Below are 16,024 nucleotides of genomic sequence, written 5' to 3'. Positions count from 1 at the left end.
CGGGACTTTTTTATGATTTTACACCCATTTTTTTTTCTTTTTGCCAGATACTCTTCCTTGGGTAGGCGGTGAAGGTGTGATGCCCACAAAGACCAGAACATCTACTCTACAGAGACCTTGCTAGACAGCATAAAAAGGCAAAAGAAACAGAAGATGGGAATAATTACACGAGAATATGGATTCCAAATGAAAATCTTTCAGATTTCCATCAGCAGAATCTTCATTTTCCGCATATTTTCTGCTTCCCCGACCACTCTTTCAAACCAGACTCCAACTGTTGCATCAACTGCGGATCCTCTGCCATTTCTGCAAAGCTCACTCTCTCAGTATGCCATTCCAATAGTTCTTCAGCTCTGGTGCCGCTGTTGGATTGAAGTAACCCAACACTCACGTCTATTACTAGCGGTCTTTCTTTACAGTGCCAAAAGATTGTTGCACCACAGCGGTTGCAAAATTCTCGATAGATGTCGGGTGAGCTTTCATACCGCTGCATCGTAGTTTCAGTGAACACCAAAGGTGACCCACTGGCGTTGACAATATTTGATTTTGGAATAAATGCCCACGTTTGAATAGGGAATCCGCTGGCTAGCCGGCATGATCGACAGGCACAGGTTCCAGCTAAATACCTGGCGTTTCTATCTCGAAGCCACCATTTCACATCCTGAGCGTTTTCCGATGAGCTCTTGTAGTAAGGAACTAACAGGTCCGGCCACGGGGAGGATGGCTTAATGGAATTGGAGTCTGGCAGAGTGATGTAGAACACAACGCCCCCACAGTGACAACGAGCTCGCAAGCTATGACTCTTGTCGTCCGCCGGCGATATTTCGGCGGAATCGCTGGGTTGGTTGTTGGAGCTAAGCTCGAGCCAACATGGGGACACTGTTTCCTTGGATTCACCGGGAAGAAAGGCAGCCAAACCGCCATCCTGGGTATCACTCGTTCGCCAATGCCATATGGTTTTGGTTCGACAAGAGCCCTCCACTATCAGTCCCGCTGCGACGAAGTACTGTCCTGTATGCTTCAGATGCGCAAATACATGGGCGCCACAGGTCCTACAGAAATATCGGCTTGTGACGGCAGACTGTCTATATTCGCAGAAGCGGTCAATGTTCAATGGGCGAGTCTGTAGGAGATGGTATGAAGAATATAGTTGCCCGGTGATTGCCCTACACGCCATGCAGTGACATAAATTGAGGATAGCAGGGTCTGCCCCTAGCACCACCTCTTGTGTCGCTTTTCCACACAAGCAAGAGATGCGATGAATCATCTCATCATTCTGCATGCTGGCGATCAGCTGGTGGCCGTGATAGGTTTAACTGTAGAGAAACCCCTGTATAGGATTTCGGTATTTGTATTGGTTAAGTAATGACTGGTCTGCACTAATAATGATCTTGTATCTGCCTATGCATTGGGAATCTTACAAGCCACACGGTGTAAACCTCGGTATATACGCAGATGAGCCGGGCACGAGGTTGACTGTTTGGTGCGGTCAGCGGCGATTAGCAAGGAGGGTGAGTTAAGCTGTTCACTTGTCATGCAGAAATGCGCTCAGGTCCACGCGCCCTACTGAGAGGGGAGCGGGTGGTTCTATGGGGCGATGGAGTTTGATTCAATCAAAGAGACGCATCCGTCGCCGCGGCTATAAATACCCTTTTTTTCGCCTATAAAATACGAACCCTCCTTCCTCTTCTCAAGTCTCTCTTCCAAACCACTTGCCTACGAGAACAATCACGTTAGATCTCTTTTCTTTTTTAAAGATACCAAACTCAATCCTCCAATACATCATGGGTTAGTCATGGCTCAGTCCTTTCCTTTCTCCCATTATTGGTGGGGTAATAGTGGGGGTTTTGTTTGTTATTCCATATCCTCGCTTCTCTCCCATCTGCATTTCCCTGCCCAAATGTTGATGGATTTCTCCTCGACTAGAATACTAGTTTAGGCCGGCTATTCTATTTTCTAATAGAGGAATGTGATTGTGCTAATCATCAACTTGAACAGGTTCTGATCACGGTTGCAGCTGTGGCGCCTCCTGCCAGTGCCCCGCCGGCCAGTGCCAGTGCCCCGTAAGTGTGCTGTCTCCTGGCCTACCTTGGTCACAGTGATTTGACTGACTGCTCTATCCTGCTAGAAATAAATGAGACGTCGCTTCACTCCCTGTGAGAAGATCATTGCATAAAATCAGAATTGGGGTTGCCGGGGTGGGGTTTCCTGTGTGTGCCTGAAGACAGGTGATAGGCGTCACTTCAAGCAAAGAATAGATTGACTTGCCATCATCGTCAAGAGTACCTGACAGTAGTCGCCAACGTAGAGAATCCTTTAGATCGACCTCGCCGACTCGTAGTTCCAAGCGTTATCTTGAAGCGTTTCATCTCTTGAGGGTTCGGTAGGTGATGAGCCATCCTCAGGCACCAAAAAGGCGGGGTATGTCGGGATCATGGGATCACAGCGTGTGTGAGGAAGAGTCTGAAGGACCAACGTGATATGCATTTAATACAGAGAGTCCAATATCCTGTAACTTCTCAAAGCAACATGGCTTACATGATTCTCCCTTTTTTGCCATCGTCGTTGCCTGCTCTTCGATCAACCAGATTATCTTCTACCCTCCGAACATGCCCCCCATTTCAACTCTAAATCGGAACCGGCCGAATATCTCCTACATAATCCACCAACGTAACTTTTTTTTGTTTTCTTTTCCTTTCCTGCGGCACCCGCGCGTGGGCCGGTTTGAAATCGTTCCTCGGCACCTTGGTCGTCTGTTGGTTCGTCTCAGCGGACGACATAGTTCCGCGTAACGCAACTCATACTATCTACGGGCTTCTTGGGGGATATCCAGTCCAAGGCCCATGTAACCATCACCGGAGTGGTGGACCAATAACTATTAGGCGGAGAAGGCTTGACTATCACTGATTCTTTTGTTCCGTGTGAAGACTCTACGCTTCGTGTTGAAAGGTAAGAGGCAACGGCTACTATATACAACTTGTTCAGATGCGGTGATCGTAGAGGCTCTTCAAATTCACCGAAATATGTTCTATTACCGGTTGTGGTCTGAACAGCTAGCTTGAGAATCGAGAATCGAGATTCTATCTCTCCGCCTTCAAAGACAAAGCCACGCATGTGTGACATGCATAAAAGTATACAGCCCATCCATCATTAGATAACTGCCAGGATCCAAGTTTTCTAGCCCCACTCTTTTGAAGAAATGAATGAAAAAACCATATTAGTACCGCTGTTCAATGAATCAAATCCCTCAAGGAGCGCACCGCAAAAGCCTCTGACTAGTTGCCTCACTTCCCAACAGCTCCCCCCCCACTTGCACCCACAACGTGGCATGACGGAAGACCTTCCAACAGCACAACACACTCATACCCTGTACTCCGACAGAATAGGAGAGACAGTTACGTGCTGTAGCGTCATAGAGAAATAGCTCAGGCAGCCTATCCATGCGTTCCTCAACGGATACGCAAAAGACAACCTAGAATCGAATACAACCGTCGTACATTTTGCCAATCTATGACTATCTCACCCTCCATAGTGAGAGAGCTCCCATGACCTCAGCGAAGGAGGGTCACAAAAAGGAAGGGAAAACAACGCAGATCGTCGTATCTCCAAGCGCCCCGATCAAGCCCCACTAATGCCGGGGTCCTTCTGAATGGTCCGATACTAGGGAAGCAAACTTTCTATCATGGTGGGGGGGATGTACCTGTTGACCTGTGTCCAACCATGCTGGCTACGGGTGTCACAACCTGCTTTTTGTTATCCTTGGCTTTCTTTTCTTTTGCTTTTTGCTACCCTAGTCAGCAGACGTTGAATATCATGCGTGGCTGATGGGCGTCAACGTATTGGTGGGGGTTCTGAACTGTATTCTGTCTGTCCTTGGGTAGTAAATAGGGCTTGATCGGCAGTATCTTGAGGATATATAAACACCACTTCTACCCGCCCTTGCTTGAGTACCTTGATAGAATCAGACAACCACTCTCTCTCAAATACCAAACTACTCTACTACTTTCATTCGAACAATCCAGTTCATACCAATCCCTTCTACAACCATGTCTCCCTGCAACTGCAACTGCTGCTCCGGCGACTGCAACTCTTGCTCTTGCAGCTCTTGCAAGGTATGCACTCACCTATCTACCTGCTCATAACCCCCTAGAAATAAGATATAGAAATTCACAATGGAACAACAGCACTAAATGCATCACCCCTGACACCGATCCAACAATCCTCAAGACAAGAGTTCATGTCGCAGACGTCGATGGTCCGGTGACGTCCCTTCTATCTCTCGACGAGCGGCATCAGTGAGGATGTGATGAAGTGCAGTGTTCTTTCCTTCTTTTCTTGTTCCTTTTCTTCGGGGATAGAAGTTGGGTGGACATGCGCGCATGAATGATGGTGATGATGATGGCTTTACCTTTTTACTTCTCGTTTTATTTTTTTTTTTGAACATACGTTTCTTGCTTCGGAAGATTGCCTTCGTGCCGAGTAGTGTTTCCTTGCTGGGTTCTTTGAGTGTAGGTGTGTGTAGTGGTGACATTAGTATGTTTCTGCAACGGTGTGGTTTTGTATGACATTTGTGACATTGGAGTGCGCGAGTGCGTAAGGGCGAGCTATCCAATAGTAGTAGTAGTAGTAGAATGAAACAGTCTCTTACTCTTATTGGACCAGTGACGTCTCATGGTATACCCTCGGGTGTAATGTAATGCGATTAACAGGTTATAAAGAAACCTTGCTAACGAGGTCTGTTGCCACCAATATAAGTCATATATCTGTGGACGTAGTATTAAGGAATGCATTTGAATACATCTCCCCCCCCACCACACACACCCACCCACACTGAGTCCAAACTTTGAAACTTGTAAGTAGAATGAGTTCAGGCCTGAGCTCGACGCCTCAGGGTGGAGTCAGTGTAGCTTCTCCTCGAAATATCTCACACTCTAGGAAGAACAATAGTCACTTTGACTCTTCCGCCTCATAGACCGTCTATATTCTTATGTAGATAGCAACGAATCTCTCATTAGAATGGCCTTTGCGGACGCGGAAATTCAAGCTAGAGTCTACACCACCAACCCCGTCATCTTTATCCTAATAGTTCTAACTGGAACTGTAACTACATATAGCAGCTCTCACGTTGTACGCAATAGTTCTAGAGCTTTACCTGGGTATAAAACATCTTGGGAAGAGAACTTCGCAAGGAACTTATTCGTCAATTATGTTAGTATCGCTGCTGTTATGGTCATCTGAATTCCTGCATAGATATGGTAGTGCTGTCCCACCTGGACTGATGCACGTCAGGTCAACTGGGACGAGTTTCCAAAGGTTTTACGTGGGCCAACAATGATAAGGAGGTAAATATAAGGAGAACGCAGAGACTACTGAAACGCACGACAAGGACATTCTTTAGCTAGGCTCAGTTAATGCTACGCATTCTATCTATAGAAATGCGACTCTTCGGGTGGGGTGGCCATTGAGCTTAGTTGTTACCAGTGGTAGAATGGTATCTAACCAGAGATCTCCTTCAATGGCCGAGCAATTACGGGACTTGGACTGTTAAGATAGGGGGAATAGCAAATTAAGAACGTCCTGAAAGACCAGTGTCATGCTTATAATTAATCTTCTACAGCGAAGCACACCGAATCAACATAAACGCTCCGCTTCATAATGTACCACCAAACTGATATATCCGACCCAATAGTCTAATAGGTCGCAGGCGTAACACTCAACCGACCTCCATCTGTAAGCACACAGTTCCCATTACAGTAGGCCCCCGCGCGCGACGCCAAATATAAAAGCGGTCCCATAATATCCTCCGGCGTTCCTGCTCGCTCCGCAGGGATCTGGTCTAGAGGAAACGCCCCCTCCTCAGTAGGATTCTTTCCCTCAATCAAATCAGCTGTCAGATCAGTCGGGAATACTACCGTCTCTGTCAGTACTTTGCTCGCTTTGACGTCGTTACTAGTAAAAAAAAAAAGAAAAGGACTTTCTTACTCCCAGGACAAAGAACATTGGTACGAATCCGATACGGCACCAGATAAGTTGCCAACACCTTCATCATCATCGTCGTGGCAGCCTTGCTCGTGGTGTAGGCAAATCCAACCGAGATGCGTCGGTTGAAGCTCCCGATACTGCTTGTTGCAATCACCTGGCTGCGTCCATTGCCGTAACTGCCGTTTCGGTTCCCTGCATCTAACAAGCCCAGAAATGCAATGGTGGTGTAGAACACCGCGGTGCAGTTCACGTGGAACGTGTTGGTGAATTCCTGCACTGGGATGCTATATAGCGTTTCTTGGAGCTCAGCGATGCTTGATCCGGGCGGGACGCTGCCGGATGGACCGGCAATGCCGGAGTTGGCAATGAGGAGATTGATATAGCCGGTGTCTGCTTCTATGTGGGTGACAGCGGCTTTGAGAGCTGACTGGTCGGTGACGTCGCATTGGATTGGGATTACGATGTCCTTGTCCTGAGGGGGAGCGTGGAAGGTAAGTTAGACGGCGCTGCATTGATGGAATGTTTAGGGTTCGGGGCGAGGGAGAGATTTAACTAGTTCTGCAGCTACTTGCTCCAGGATGGATTTCCTTCGTCCGAGAATGTATACTTTCTTTGCACCGTTGGCAGCTAATGCTTTAGTCATGAAAAGACCGAGGCCTGGGCGGGTAGAGGTTTGTGAGCTCTGCGTTTATCACAACATTCAATTGAATAGTATTTCTGTGGTTAGCTTACCGCTGCCGCCGCCGGTCACTACGGCCACAATACCGGATACGTCGAAAAGGCTGGCTGCTGAGACACTAGATGTGGCCATGGTGGGAGATTGACTGAAGCAGGCGAATGTAGATGGAACAAATAATTTATTATTACCACAGTGGACAGCATACCTTCTATATAATTGCTTCCAAATGGGGTGCCGACTGCGGGGTACCACGGGGCTAGTACTAGATACTTCAACTGTACATTCTCTACAGGTCATATAGCGACTGGCTTCACCCGGCCGGAGACTCCTTCCATTTCGAACCAATCTTGACTCTCCCCAGCTTCGCCAAGTCATGCGGAATAGACGACGGTAACTACAGTAGGTGCAACTCTACGAAGAAAAACTAACAGTCGATTAATTGGTTGGGTTGTGGTATAGATTAATGCATGGACGTCTATACAGGTCTTGGTCACCATCTGGTCGGAACTAAGATGAATCTACTATCCCTATCAAGCTTCACTCTGATGTCCATTTTCACCACACAGACCATCTAGTATTATAATTGTTCAAGAGTTAAAACTCCAAATTAAATTGTCATTGTCCACGGAGGGCAAGATTAGGGCTTCCGGCAAGACAGCTATGATCACAAGCACGAGATCTAGTATCCAACTCAATACCTCCCTCTTATGCAATCAGGCTAACCTAAACAAAAGAGATCAAAGGCTTTACAAGGCCACTGCCACAATACCGTCTAACGTGAATGTGGTTGCGTAAACCTTCCCTATGCCAGACGTAGCCCTGATCAGTACATTCAACCCAAGGACATCCATTGCGGAGGTTGCTGAGGTGGCAATGATGTTGAACCAACCCATATATGACGTTTGTAGGCTGGAAATTTATAAGGTAGTCTCTATATTAAGTCGTCTCTTCCGGCGTCGGCTTTTCCGGCTCACTCCGGAGTCTCTTGCTTAATTTGGGCGGCGTGAGCGGGGCTTCAAGAATCACGAATGGAATGGATGGAAGCACATAATCCATGGCAATACCACTCTCCAAAGGTTTGGTGATACATTCCTGGTAAATTGAGGTTGTACTGGATGTAGTGGGAGCATGGTACAATGCCAAAATGAAAGCAGGCTACCCGACGCGATATGTAAAATGTCAGATACCTTGAACACAGATTTCTCGGCGGGATTTGGAGGCGGTCATAGTATATAATTGCTATAACAGGCTGTTTAAGATCGTTGACAACTAGTATGACAGGAGCTAATTGACCGATTCAGTAATAAAGAGCTTTAATAGTTCAGAACCTCATTCTATTCAGTCGAGTGATGCAGAGAATTCATATCCTGTGAAGAGTTGTCTGAGCGAAAATATGGTCCTAAGCAGCTTGTCATGTCTCATTGTGATCCATGATGGAATACAGTACTGCCTGTTCTAACTATTTTATCTACTGTCGCCTGCGGTAGTCTGCATGTTGGCACCGCTCAACCTACTTGCTGTCATCGCTCCGGTATACCTTGACTTCGGGTTAAATCATTCACTTCATTAGTTATCAAGAGAGCTCAGTCTAGCGACGATAGCGGCTCTTTTCAGCCGCCATCGCACTCAACCGTCCCAAAGGCGTGTTATTCATTACATCAAATACTGTCATCGATGCCCCGATTTCCGTCTCGAACCAGTTCTTCAAGTCGATAGCCACAAGCGAGTCAATTCCGTAAGTCTGGATTGGCTTACCCGCCTCAATATCCGACGGTGACATCCCTAAGATGTGACCGACTTTGGCTGAAAGCCATTCAGTGACAAGCTCAGTTGCCTCATGGTGTGACGTAGCATTTTTGAGCCTAGAAGAGCGATCAACATTTGCCGCACCTGCCTGGACCTTGTGCAGCTTCGAGGCTTCCTGGGTATCCATTCTGAATAAATGACTGAAGATCGGCCGGCGGATCGAATGATGCAGGTCTACCCCTTTCGCTATCACTTTTGATGGCATCTCGATCCCAACGATGACTTGCGCGGCATCCTGAGAAAGTAGAGGGAGATCTGGATTACAATAGTAGTCCAGCAGCGCGATGAGCTCATCTTGCGCGATCTCCATCAAGTGACCAAGGCGACGCATGGACGTAAGAAGGAATTCGCTCTCCGCAACTACACCTTCAGTCACCATCAGGCCTAGGTCAATAGATACGGCCTTTTGCCCGCGAGCCAATCGATAATGAGCGAGACCGTCTTTGAAAGTATTACCCGCTGCATAGTTCGCCTGTGCCCGGCTGCCGAATATCCCATTCAATGAGGACATGAGCACGAAGAAATCCAGATTAGAAGGCAGTGCCTGGTGGAGGTTCCAGGACCCTTTTGCTTTAGAATTTGTGCTGATGGTCCAATCGTCGTGGGACATGTTTTCAAACAAATTGTCCTAAATAGTTCCATTGGTCATCATGGACGTGCCCGAGCTCTGTGGAAAACCCTGATTGGACTTACTCTTAAAGCCACGGTTGCCTGAATGCAGCCTCGAATTGGTGGCATTGTATTAGACAGCACCGAGAGTGCCTCTTGTACATCTTCAAATTTGCCTATGTCGACTTTGGGCGTCGCCACAGAGACACCTTGTTGTTCTAGCTCACGGACAAGTTCTCTAGCCGTGGGGGACTGTGGCCCCGAGCGAGATAATAAGATTAAATAACGCGCTCGTCTGCTCGCCATCCATCGTGCGAAGCTTCGACCTAGTCCTCCAAAGCCTCCTGCAATGATGTATGTTGCGTTTTCTGGAAAAGAATACTGAGGCTTCCTCAAGCAATTAACCTAGACAGCATTTAGTCGTGTCTTTCTCGGAATGCTCGCTTCTTTTTGGGCGCAGCTCACCTTAAGGGACATGGTCTCGCTCAGTTCCACAACCCGCTTGCGAATAATATTGGAGTCGCGGGTGCTGTTGAATGCTGCCTGAGTTTGCTCAGCGGCGAAAGTATGTATTGACTGTGGTGGCCTGCATTGACCCTGGAAGAACTGTTTCATGGCATCTTGAAAGATGCCATGAGCGATAACCGGTTTTGCCCTGAGGAGTTCCGCCATGTTGACTAAAGATCGGCATATATTCATGTCCTGCTTCCTGGGAGTCATACTAGGATGTGTCGATTTTAACAGGCTGATATCAACAATACGACCGCAAGGGGCGAGACAATCAGCAACAACTAGGTTCCCGTCTGCAAACGGACCAACCGCCACATCGATGCCTTGTCCACTGGTTACTTCATGTATTTTGCTGCGAAGTAGCACGTTATCGAGGACGAGGATCTCCATCTTTGGGATATTTAGTTGATCACACAAGAATCTTTTCTTTGCCTCAGTGTCAACGGTTGCTAGCACACGCGCATTTCGGAGAGCAGCGAGCTGAGCTGCCATCTGGCCGAAGCTGCTGGAGGCCGAATGAATCAGCACGATATCCTCTTCTTGTAGGCGGGCAATATGATACAACGAGTAAAAGGCTAGCCAAAGTGCTGTAGGTAGCGAAGCCGCTTCTGAAAAGCCAAGGGTTGGGGGTATAGCAGCCACTGCATTTGCTTTAACGCGCACTTGTGTGCGTGCCATGGCGATCCCAATCACAACTACTCGGTCTCCTATCTGAAAACCGGACTTAGCCCCTGCTCTCTGAATAACCCCGGCGCACTCAGTGCCAATGTCGATATCATCTATTTGTGCGGTGGCGATAAGATCGTCGCGATGTGTCAAGCCAAAAGCTTTGATTTGCACATCAACTTCATCCTCAAGTAAAGGAGAGAAGCAAGATATATCTTCTCGGTACTCTAGTGAAAGAGGGACGAAAATTCGTGACTTAAATGACTTGTATATAAAATATCTCTATCAATAGCAGGATGACTTGTTGAGACTCTTGATCTTGCCCGCCTCCCCGTGTACTTCATTCCACCATGACATCCCCAGCGGAAGCGATACCATCCCCTCTCCCTGATCACATTAGCCACAACTATGTGGTCTTTCTGGGCATTCGGGGTATGATGACAGTGTTGTCCACCCTTCTAGTCTTCGCCCGCTTTCTCTCACGATACTTCACCTGGCCAGCGAAGTGGGACGACTGGGCTTGTCTAGGAGCTCTTATTTTCGCCTACGGGTTCTTGACTACTACGGCCCTGGTAGCCACCGTTGGGCGAAGGGTGTACCACCTGGTCCAGTACAATTATTCTGTCTTGGAAAAGTATCTTCAGGTAAGCTCTTATTTTCTCCAGCTGTCCCGCTGTCGGCTCAACCTGAATAGATAGCGCTGGCGAACAATGTGCTTTACAATGTGAGCATCTCTTTGACCAAACTATCCATTTTGCTCTTCTATCGACGTATTTATGCTATATCGAAGATATTAGGATAGCTATCTGGGTTGTTGGGGGTCTCGTGGCGGGATATTTCGTGTCGGCCATGTGCGGTCTCATATTCGCCTCCAGCCCCGTGGAAGCACGGTGGAAAGTGTGGCTGCCGCACACCAGCATCGATAATAAGCCCATCTAAATGGCCATGGGTATTATCAACGTTTTGCTGGATCTCACTATCTTGTGCATGCCCCAACCTCTAGTTTGGAAACTCCACCAGACTCAACGGCGAAAGATTCTCCTGTCTATAGTGTTCCCCTTGGACTGCTTGTGAGCAAACCCCGAACTATGATGCGTACACCAACCACTAACATCATTTGTAGCGTCTGTATTGCCAGTACCATGCGATTATACTTTCTTGCAACCATGAATATGGACAATGTATCGTGTAGGTCCTCCCTGGATTCCCTGCGGGCTGGATGGATGACGACAACCTTTCACAGAAGATGACTTTATTTTAGACTCGCTGACGACGCCGGGAATCTGGACGCCGATGGAGATGGACACCGGTATTATTTGTTCTTGCCTACCGATGCTCCCTGGCCTGATGCAACACTTCTGTGGCTCCGACAGGCGTAGCACCAAATGGCAATGATTCCTCCACCATGAGGCGTGGCTGCTACACTGACATTGAGTCGGTACCCCCGAAGCCGAATCACGGGGCAGTGGGTTCGAAGGCTGTGCGCGTGCAGACCGATATGCAGGTTAACTGGGATTCCGCATCTTCTTGAGAGCACTCCTCGTAGCGTCATATGGACCGACTCTGCACATACATGCTACTATCTTGTGATAGTAGGGTTGGCATTTCGAAGTCTCGGCGTTATTTGTGGATTTGGTATGATCTGTCGGGCTCTGCTTTGCCCTGTTTATGTCTATTTCGTTTCTTACCCATGGCAGACATTCAGTCTATGGTTATTGCAGGGAATCCAGTACTTTACATAATAACACAGCAAGACGAGTAAAATGAAGAGACATGCACTACCAAGTGTATACTAGCATCACCAGGGTAGAAATACAATCCTAACGCAATGATTTAGGGTTTCCACACAGGTTACAATGTATCGAGTGCATACATATGTACATGCCTCATTGTAGACCGTGGAGGACTTACTACGAATCCAATCTTACCATGTATACTACTGCATACTATGAAACATATTAATACCAGTAATCATAGTTAAAAATAAGTATTTTTATCATGATTCTTATTTATCCTCTTAAAATACCGACCCCTAAACCCTGTATGTAAAATACCGATATTTGTTTGTTTTTTGAAAACGGTTCCACCACCGGTTGGTATCAATCGATACTACGTACGAAACCAACAAAATTGTAAACATACTGTGTACATACTTCGAAATCTGACCTCAGATTTTCTCTCCCCACCTCTTGCCCTAATGACTGTAACAAAGGCTCAACAAACACACTAGTTCTTAGCGGAAGAAACTAACGGGTGTGTTGCCTTTATTTCTCACTGGACCGGCCGATCACGTCCGGTGGAGAGCTGGTTTAAGATCAGCCTAGGAACAATAACGTATCCCACTTCTCTCCCTATCCTATCCATAAGTAACATAAATAAAGAGATCACATACCCTTCCCCCTAATTTTCATACCACCCTCCCCCCAATCAACCTCCCTAAGACTTATTTACCCTTATTGATTCAATTCCTCCTTGGCTATCATTTCTCCGCTCCAAAACACCCGTCCGTCATCACCCTTTTTCAACTTCAGAATGCCCTACTCCAACCCCGCCATCCTTCTAGTCCACGGCGCTTGGCACATCCCAGCCCACTACGCCGAATTCACCTCTGCACTCAGGTCCAAGGGCCATGAAGTCCACGTGCCCCGCTTGCTCTCCATGAATGAGGCCCGTCCCCCTAACGCAGATCTTTCCTCCGACACGGATCTCATCCGCAGTTACGTGGAGAGCCTCGTTGAAGCCGGCCGGGAGGTGGTCGTCCTCATGCACTCTTACGGCGGTCAAGTAGGCACCAACGCCCTAGTGGGCCTGGGTGCTGAAGCCCGGAAACAACAAGGCCGGACGGGTGGGGTCGTCCGGTTGATCTACATCGCTGCCTTCGCAGTCACGGAGAACAACTCTATGATTAGCGTCGTGGAGGCATTCGGACACGGAGAGTTGATTCCCCTGGCATTTGAATTTCGCGGAGGATAACAGTTGTGTGAGCCGTGACCCGAAGAATCTAATTGTTGGACCGGGTCGGTCGGATGAGGAGACCGATGCTTACATCGCTGCTATGCCGCGTTGGAATGGAAAGGCTATGTATCAGGCCGTCGAGCGGTGCGCTTGGAGAGATATCCCTGTGTCGTACATCTATTCCACGGCTGATATGACGGTGCCTTTGGATTATCAGAAGTCGTTTGTGGAGAAGATGCGGGAGGCGGGGAGAGACGTCAACACTTTTGAGGTGGAGACGGGGCATTGTCCTACTTTCACCAAGTTTGAGGAGGTGGCCAAGATTGTCGACGGCGTTGTGAGTAAGCCTTGAAGGGTGGGTGGATGATGATGTTGTCCTACTAGACTAGGTGAAGGTTTCTGTTGGTTCACTCCCTTTTTTATTATATCTCGCTACCTCCTTTAATTGTCACCATGAGGTTGTCCTGGCTTGGGAAGTATGTTTGATAAATAAATTAAAAAAAAAAAAAAAAGGATTTCTTGTGTATGTCAATACAATTATCAATTCGTAGCTACATTCCCGACTTCAAAAATAATAGTCGTGTAGCAGTACATGGCAGCCTTCCAAGTACGACGGTTCAAAAAAACAACAGTAGCGTATCTATTTCACCACCCGATCTTTGAAAACCAGATGAAGCGGCCCTGGACTAGTAGTGAAATAGTCAATCGCCTCACTAAACATACGTTGTCCATCTTCACCCGGGGCAAATTCGAAATCAAACTCGGTGAGGATCAAAGCAGCAGCCACACGGATTTCTATCAAACTCAGGTTCTTCCCTAGACACGCGTACTTGCCTGCTCACATCGGTTAGTAAGAGCCCTTCAAGGGCAATTATGTCTCACGGGGAACGACCGACCAGTACTCCACGGCACAAATGCCTGTTTATCGAAGATTAAGTGAGACTGAGTAGAGAACCTTTCTGGGATCCACTCGTTGGGTCTTACAAAGTTCCGTTCGTCTAATGCAAAGTCAGCACCAAGAATACAATTCTCCCAGCGACCCAGACACAAGAAAAAAACTAACCTCTGGATAGGCTGTACTGCGGCACCGCAATCGTTGTTCCCCCGGGAATGAACTTGTCCGCAACCACTAGCCCTTCCGGCGGGCTCTGCCGCAGTCCGGACGAGGGTACTGCAGGATTGAGCCGTAGTGTTTCGTAAATACACGCAGTCAGATGCGGTAGCTGCTGTAGAGCTTTGTAGTCTCGGATGTGGATAGAGGAGAGCTCTTCACGGATCTGCTGCAGGTGTCGCGGGTTGCACAACAAGTAATATAACATGTTGGAGAGAACCTGACGCATGGGGTCGCTGTGATGCGGTTAGAAGATATTGATTCCTGGTAAGTTGTTCAAAGGGGAAAAAATGGATTTACAGACCTGCCTGCTACTAGGACGAGGACGAAGTCTCCTAGCACGAAGTTCCAATTTTCTGCTACTCCGCCAGTTGCTTTGGCGTCTTCGAGAACATAGCCGATAATATCCGTCCGATCCTCGCTCACCTCCTGCATTTGAGAAAGTCAGTCTTGGGATAGAAAATGTTTAGACAAGGAAAGACTCGCTTTGATGTTTCGCTGCAGCTCCGTAGCCGCCCAGTCCATGAACTGTCTGTAATATTTCATTCGTTCAATGTAGGGGATCCCCATCATAAGATGCTTGATCCATGGTGCAGCGGCAAAGGGTCCCAGTCTGCGGTGAGCCATATGATAGATGGTGAGGATTGGATGTGGCCCCGCTCGCTCGAGGTTCTTGAATTTGATTGTCAGTCCAAACTCGCCCATTAGATCGAAGGTGTAATATTCAAGCCACGCGGAGATGTTCACGGGACTCTGGCTCTTATTCCGGAGCTGTTGGACCAGCAAATCTGCCTTTTCGTAGACCAAAGGCTCCAGTCTTTCCAGTGCTATATGTGCCAAATTAATGCGGTGAATAGTAGTATCTAGCAGTCAACAGACGTACCCCTCATGCTGAAAGCTTGATCCCATATCTTCCGTCTGTAAGCATGGACAGCCGGATCACGCGTGGTGTCTAAGGATACCATAGGGTGTAGCAGATCATAATACGCGGCTCTACCACATTCAGAATCCTTCCCATGGACTTTGTAATATGCTTCGGTGCCGAACAACGTGACCTCATTCGGACCTGGTCGGGGAGTGAGCAGCTTAACTGGCAGATTCAGGTCTTGTCTTGTATTTAATTACCGGTGCGCACAATGTCTCCATACTGCTTGTGAAGTTCATGAAGAACTTCACAGTTCCTGAAGCGAGCCTGCTTCCAGACGTGTGTCAGCTTGGTCAGGCGCAGGGACAGAGGGCCCTGGATATGATTCAATGGAGACCAGAATAATCGGAAAACGAGGATGCTGAAGAACAGTGTCCCAGCGTATAAGGAAAGCAGAGTGACAGTCCCCCTAAGGGCATCTTGGATCGGGACGCTCTCTAGCCTGACTTTCGCGAAAATGAGTAGGCTTGTTCCCAAGAGGTGAAAACGAGCGATATTGGCTGCTCCTAGGTCACGCTCGCCGTGCACAAAGAAGCCCCAGTGGGATACCAAACCAAGCGCAATTGCACTACTTTTTTGGATGTTGAGTACCGACATATTAATCTCAGGTCGAATACAAGGTTCGAGTTCATTACCGCGCCAACATCAAATCTCTGGGTTGATAGAAGTCATATATGTGTGGCAGATTTTCCTGTTGGAGCAGCTGCATGTCATAGAATCAATTGCAAATACATGTTTTTGAAAAGACAAGGGGGGAAAGTTACATTGGCTTGGAAAATAT

General features: G+C 47.8%; 6 protein-coding genes across 6 annotated transcripts; 2 read left to right on the top strand and 4 right to left on the bottom strand.

The window, feature by feature from the left end:
• Window positions 1-220: 220 nt before the first annotated feature.
• BDV38DRAFT_270294 (GFA family protein) lies at window positions 221-1,267 on the bottom strand (the record flags this gene model as incomplete). Its single annotated transcript, XM_032057128.1, has 1 exon — window positions 221-1,267. The coding sequence occupies one exon, from the start codon at window positions 1,265-1,267 to the stop codon at window positions 221-223; it is 1,047 nt and encodes a 348-aa protein (XP_031914818.1).
• Window positions 1,268-5,690: 4,423 nt separating this feature from the next.
• On the bottom strand, window positions 5,691-6,793 carry BDV38DRAFT_291815 (SDR family NAD(P)-dependent oxidoreductase; the record flags this gene model as incomplete). Its single annotated transcript, XM_032061843.1, has 4 exons — window positions 5,691-5,908; window positions 5,983-6,454; window positions 6,536-6,639; window positions 6,715-6,793. The coding sequence occupies 4 exons, from the start codon at window positions 6,791-6,793 to the stop codon at window positions 5,691-5,693; spliced, it is 873 nt and encodes a 290-aa protein (XP_031914817.1).
• A 1,456-nt stretch (window positions 6,794-8,249) lies between these two features.
• Window positions 8,250-10,365, bottom strand: BDV38DRAFT_270292 (KR-domain-containing protein; the record flags this gene model as incomplete). The annotated part of the gene is made up of 4 exons (XM_032057127.1): window positions 8,250-9,051; window positions 9,330-9,481; window positions 9,542-10,194; window positions 10,344-10,365. The coding sequence occupies 4 exons, from the start codon at window positions 10,363-10,365 to the stop codon at window positions 8,250-8,252; spliced, it is 1,629 nt and encodes a 542-aa protein (XP_031914816.1).
• Window positions 10,366-10,689: 324 nt separating this feature from the next.
• BDV38DRAFT_270291 (uncharacterized protein) lies at window positions 10,690-11,647 on the top strand (the record flags this gene model as incomplete). The annotated part of the gene is made up of 6 exons (XM_032057126.1): window positions 10,690-10,896; window positions 10,947-11,022; window positions 11,055-11,149; window positions 11,273-11,322; window positions 11,376-11,440; window positions 11,514-11,647. The coding sequence occupies 6 exons, from the start codon at window positions 10,690-10,692 to the stop codon at window positions 11,645-11,647; spliced, it is 627 nt and encodes a 208-aa protein (XP_031914815.1).
• Window positions 11,648-12,737: 1,090 nt separating this feature from the next.
• Window positions 12,738-13,559, top strand: BDV38DRAFT_291813 (alpha/beta hydrolase; the record flags this gene model as incomplete). Its single annotated transcript, XM_032061842.1, has 2 exons — window positions 12,738-13,188; window positions 13,229-13,559. The coding sequence occupies exons 1-2, from the start codon at window positions 12,785-12,787 to the stop codon at window positions 13,557-13,559; spliced, it is 735 nt and encodes a 244-aa protein (XP_031914814.1). The 5' UTR covers window positions 12,738-12,784.
• Window positions 13,560-13,847: 288 nt separating this feature from the next.
• Window positions 13,848-15,840, bottom strand: BDV38DRAFT_270289 (cytochrome P450; the record flags this gene model as incomplete). The annotated part of the gene is made up of 7 exons (XM_032057125.1): window positions 13,848-14,041; window positions 14,104-14,205; window positions 14,271-14,554; window positions 14,623-14,739; window positions 14,791-15,145; window positions 15,202-15,384; window positions 15,444-15,840. 7 exons carry the CDS (start codon window positions 15,838-15,840, stop codon window positions 13,848-13,850), a joined length of 1,632 nt encoding a protein of 543 aa, XP_031914813.1.
• Between the last annotated feature and the right edge of the window lie 184 nt (window positions 15,841-16,024).

The sequence above is a fragment of the Aspergillus pseudotamarii genome, assembly GCF_009193445.1.
Source record: "Aspergillus pseudotamarii strain CBS 117625 unplaced genomic scaffold BDV38scaffold_19, whole genome shotgun sequence".
In the NCBI taxonomy this organism is placed as follows: Eukaryota; Fungi; Ascomycota; class Eurotiomycetes; order Eurotiales; family Aspergillaceae; genus Aspergillus; species Aspergillus pseudotamarii.
Note: the sequence above shows the minus strand (reverse complement) of the source record. Positions and strands in the feature narration are given on the sequence as shown.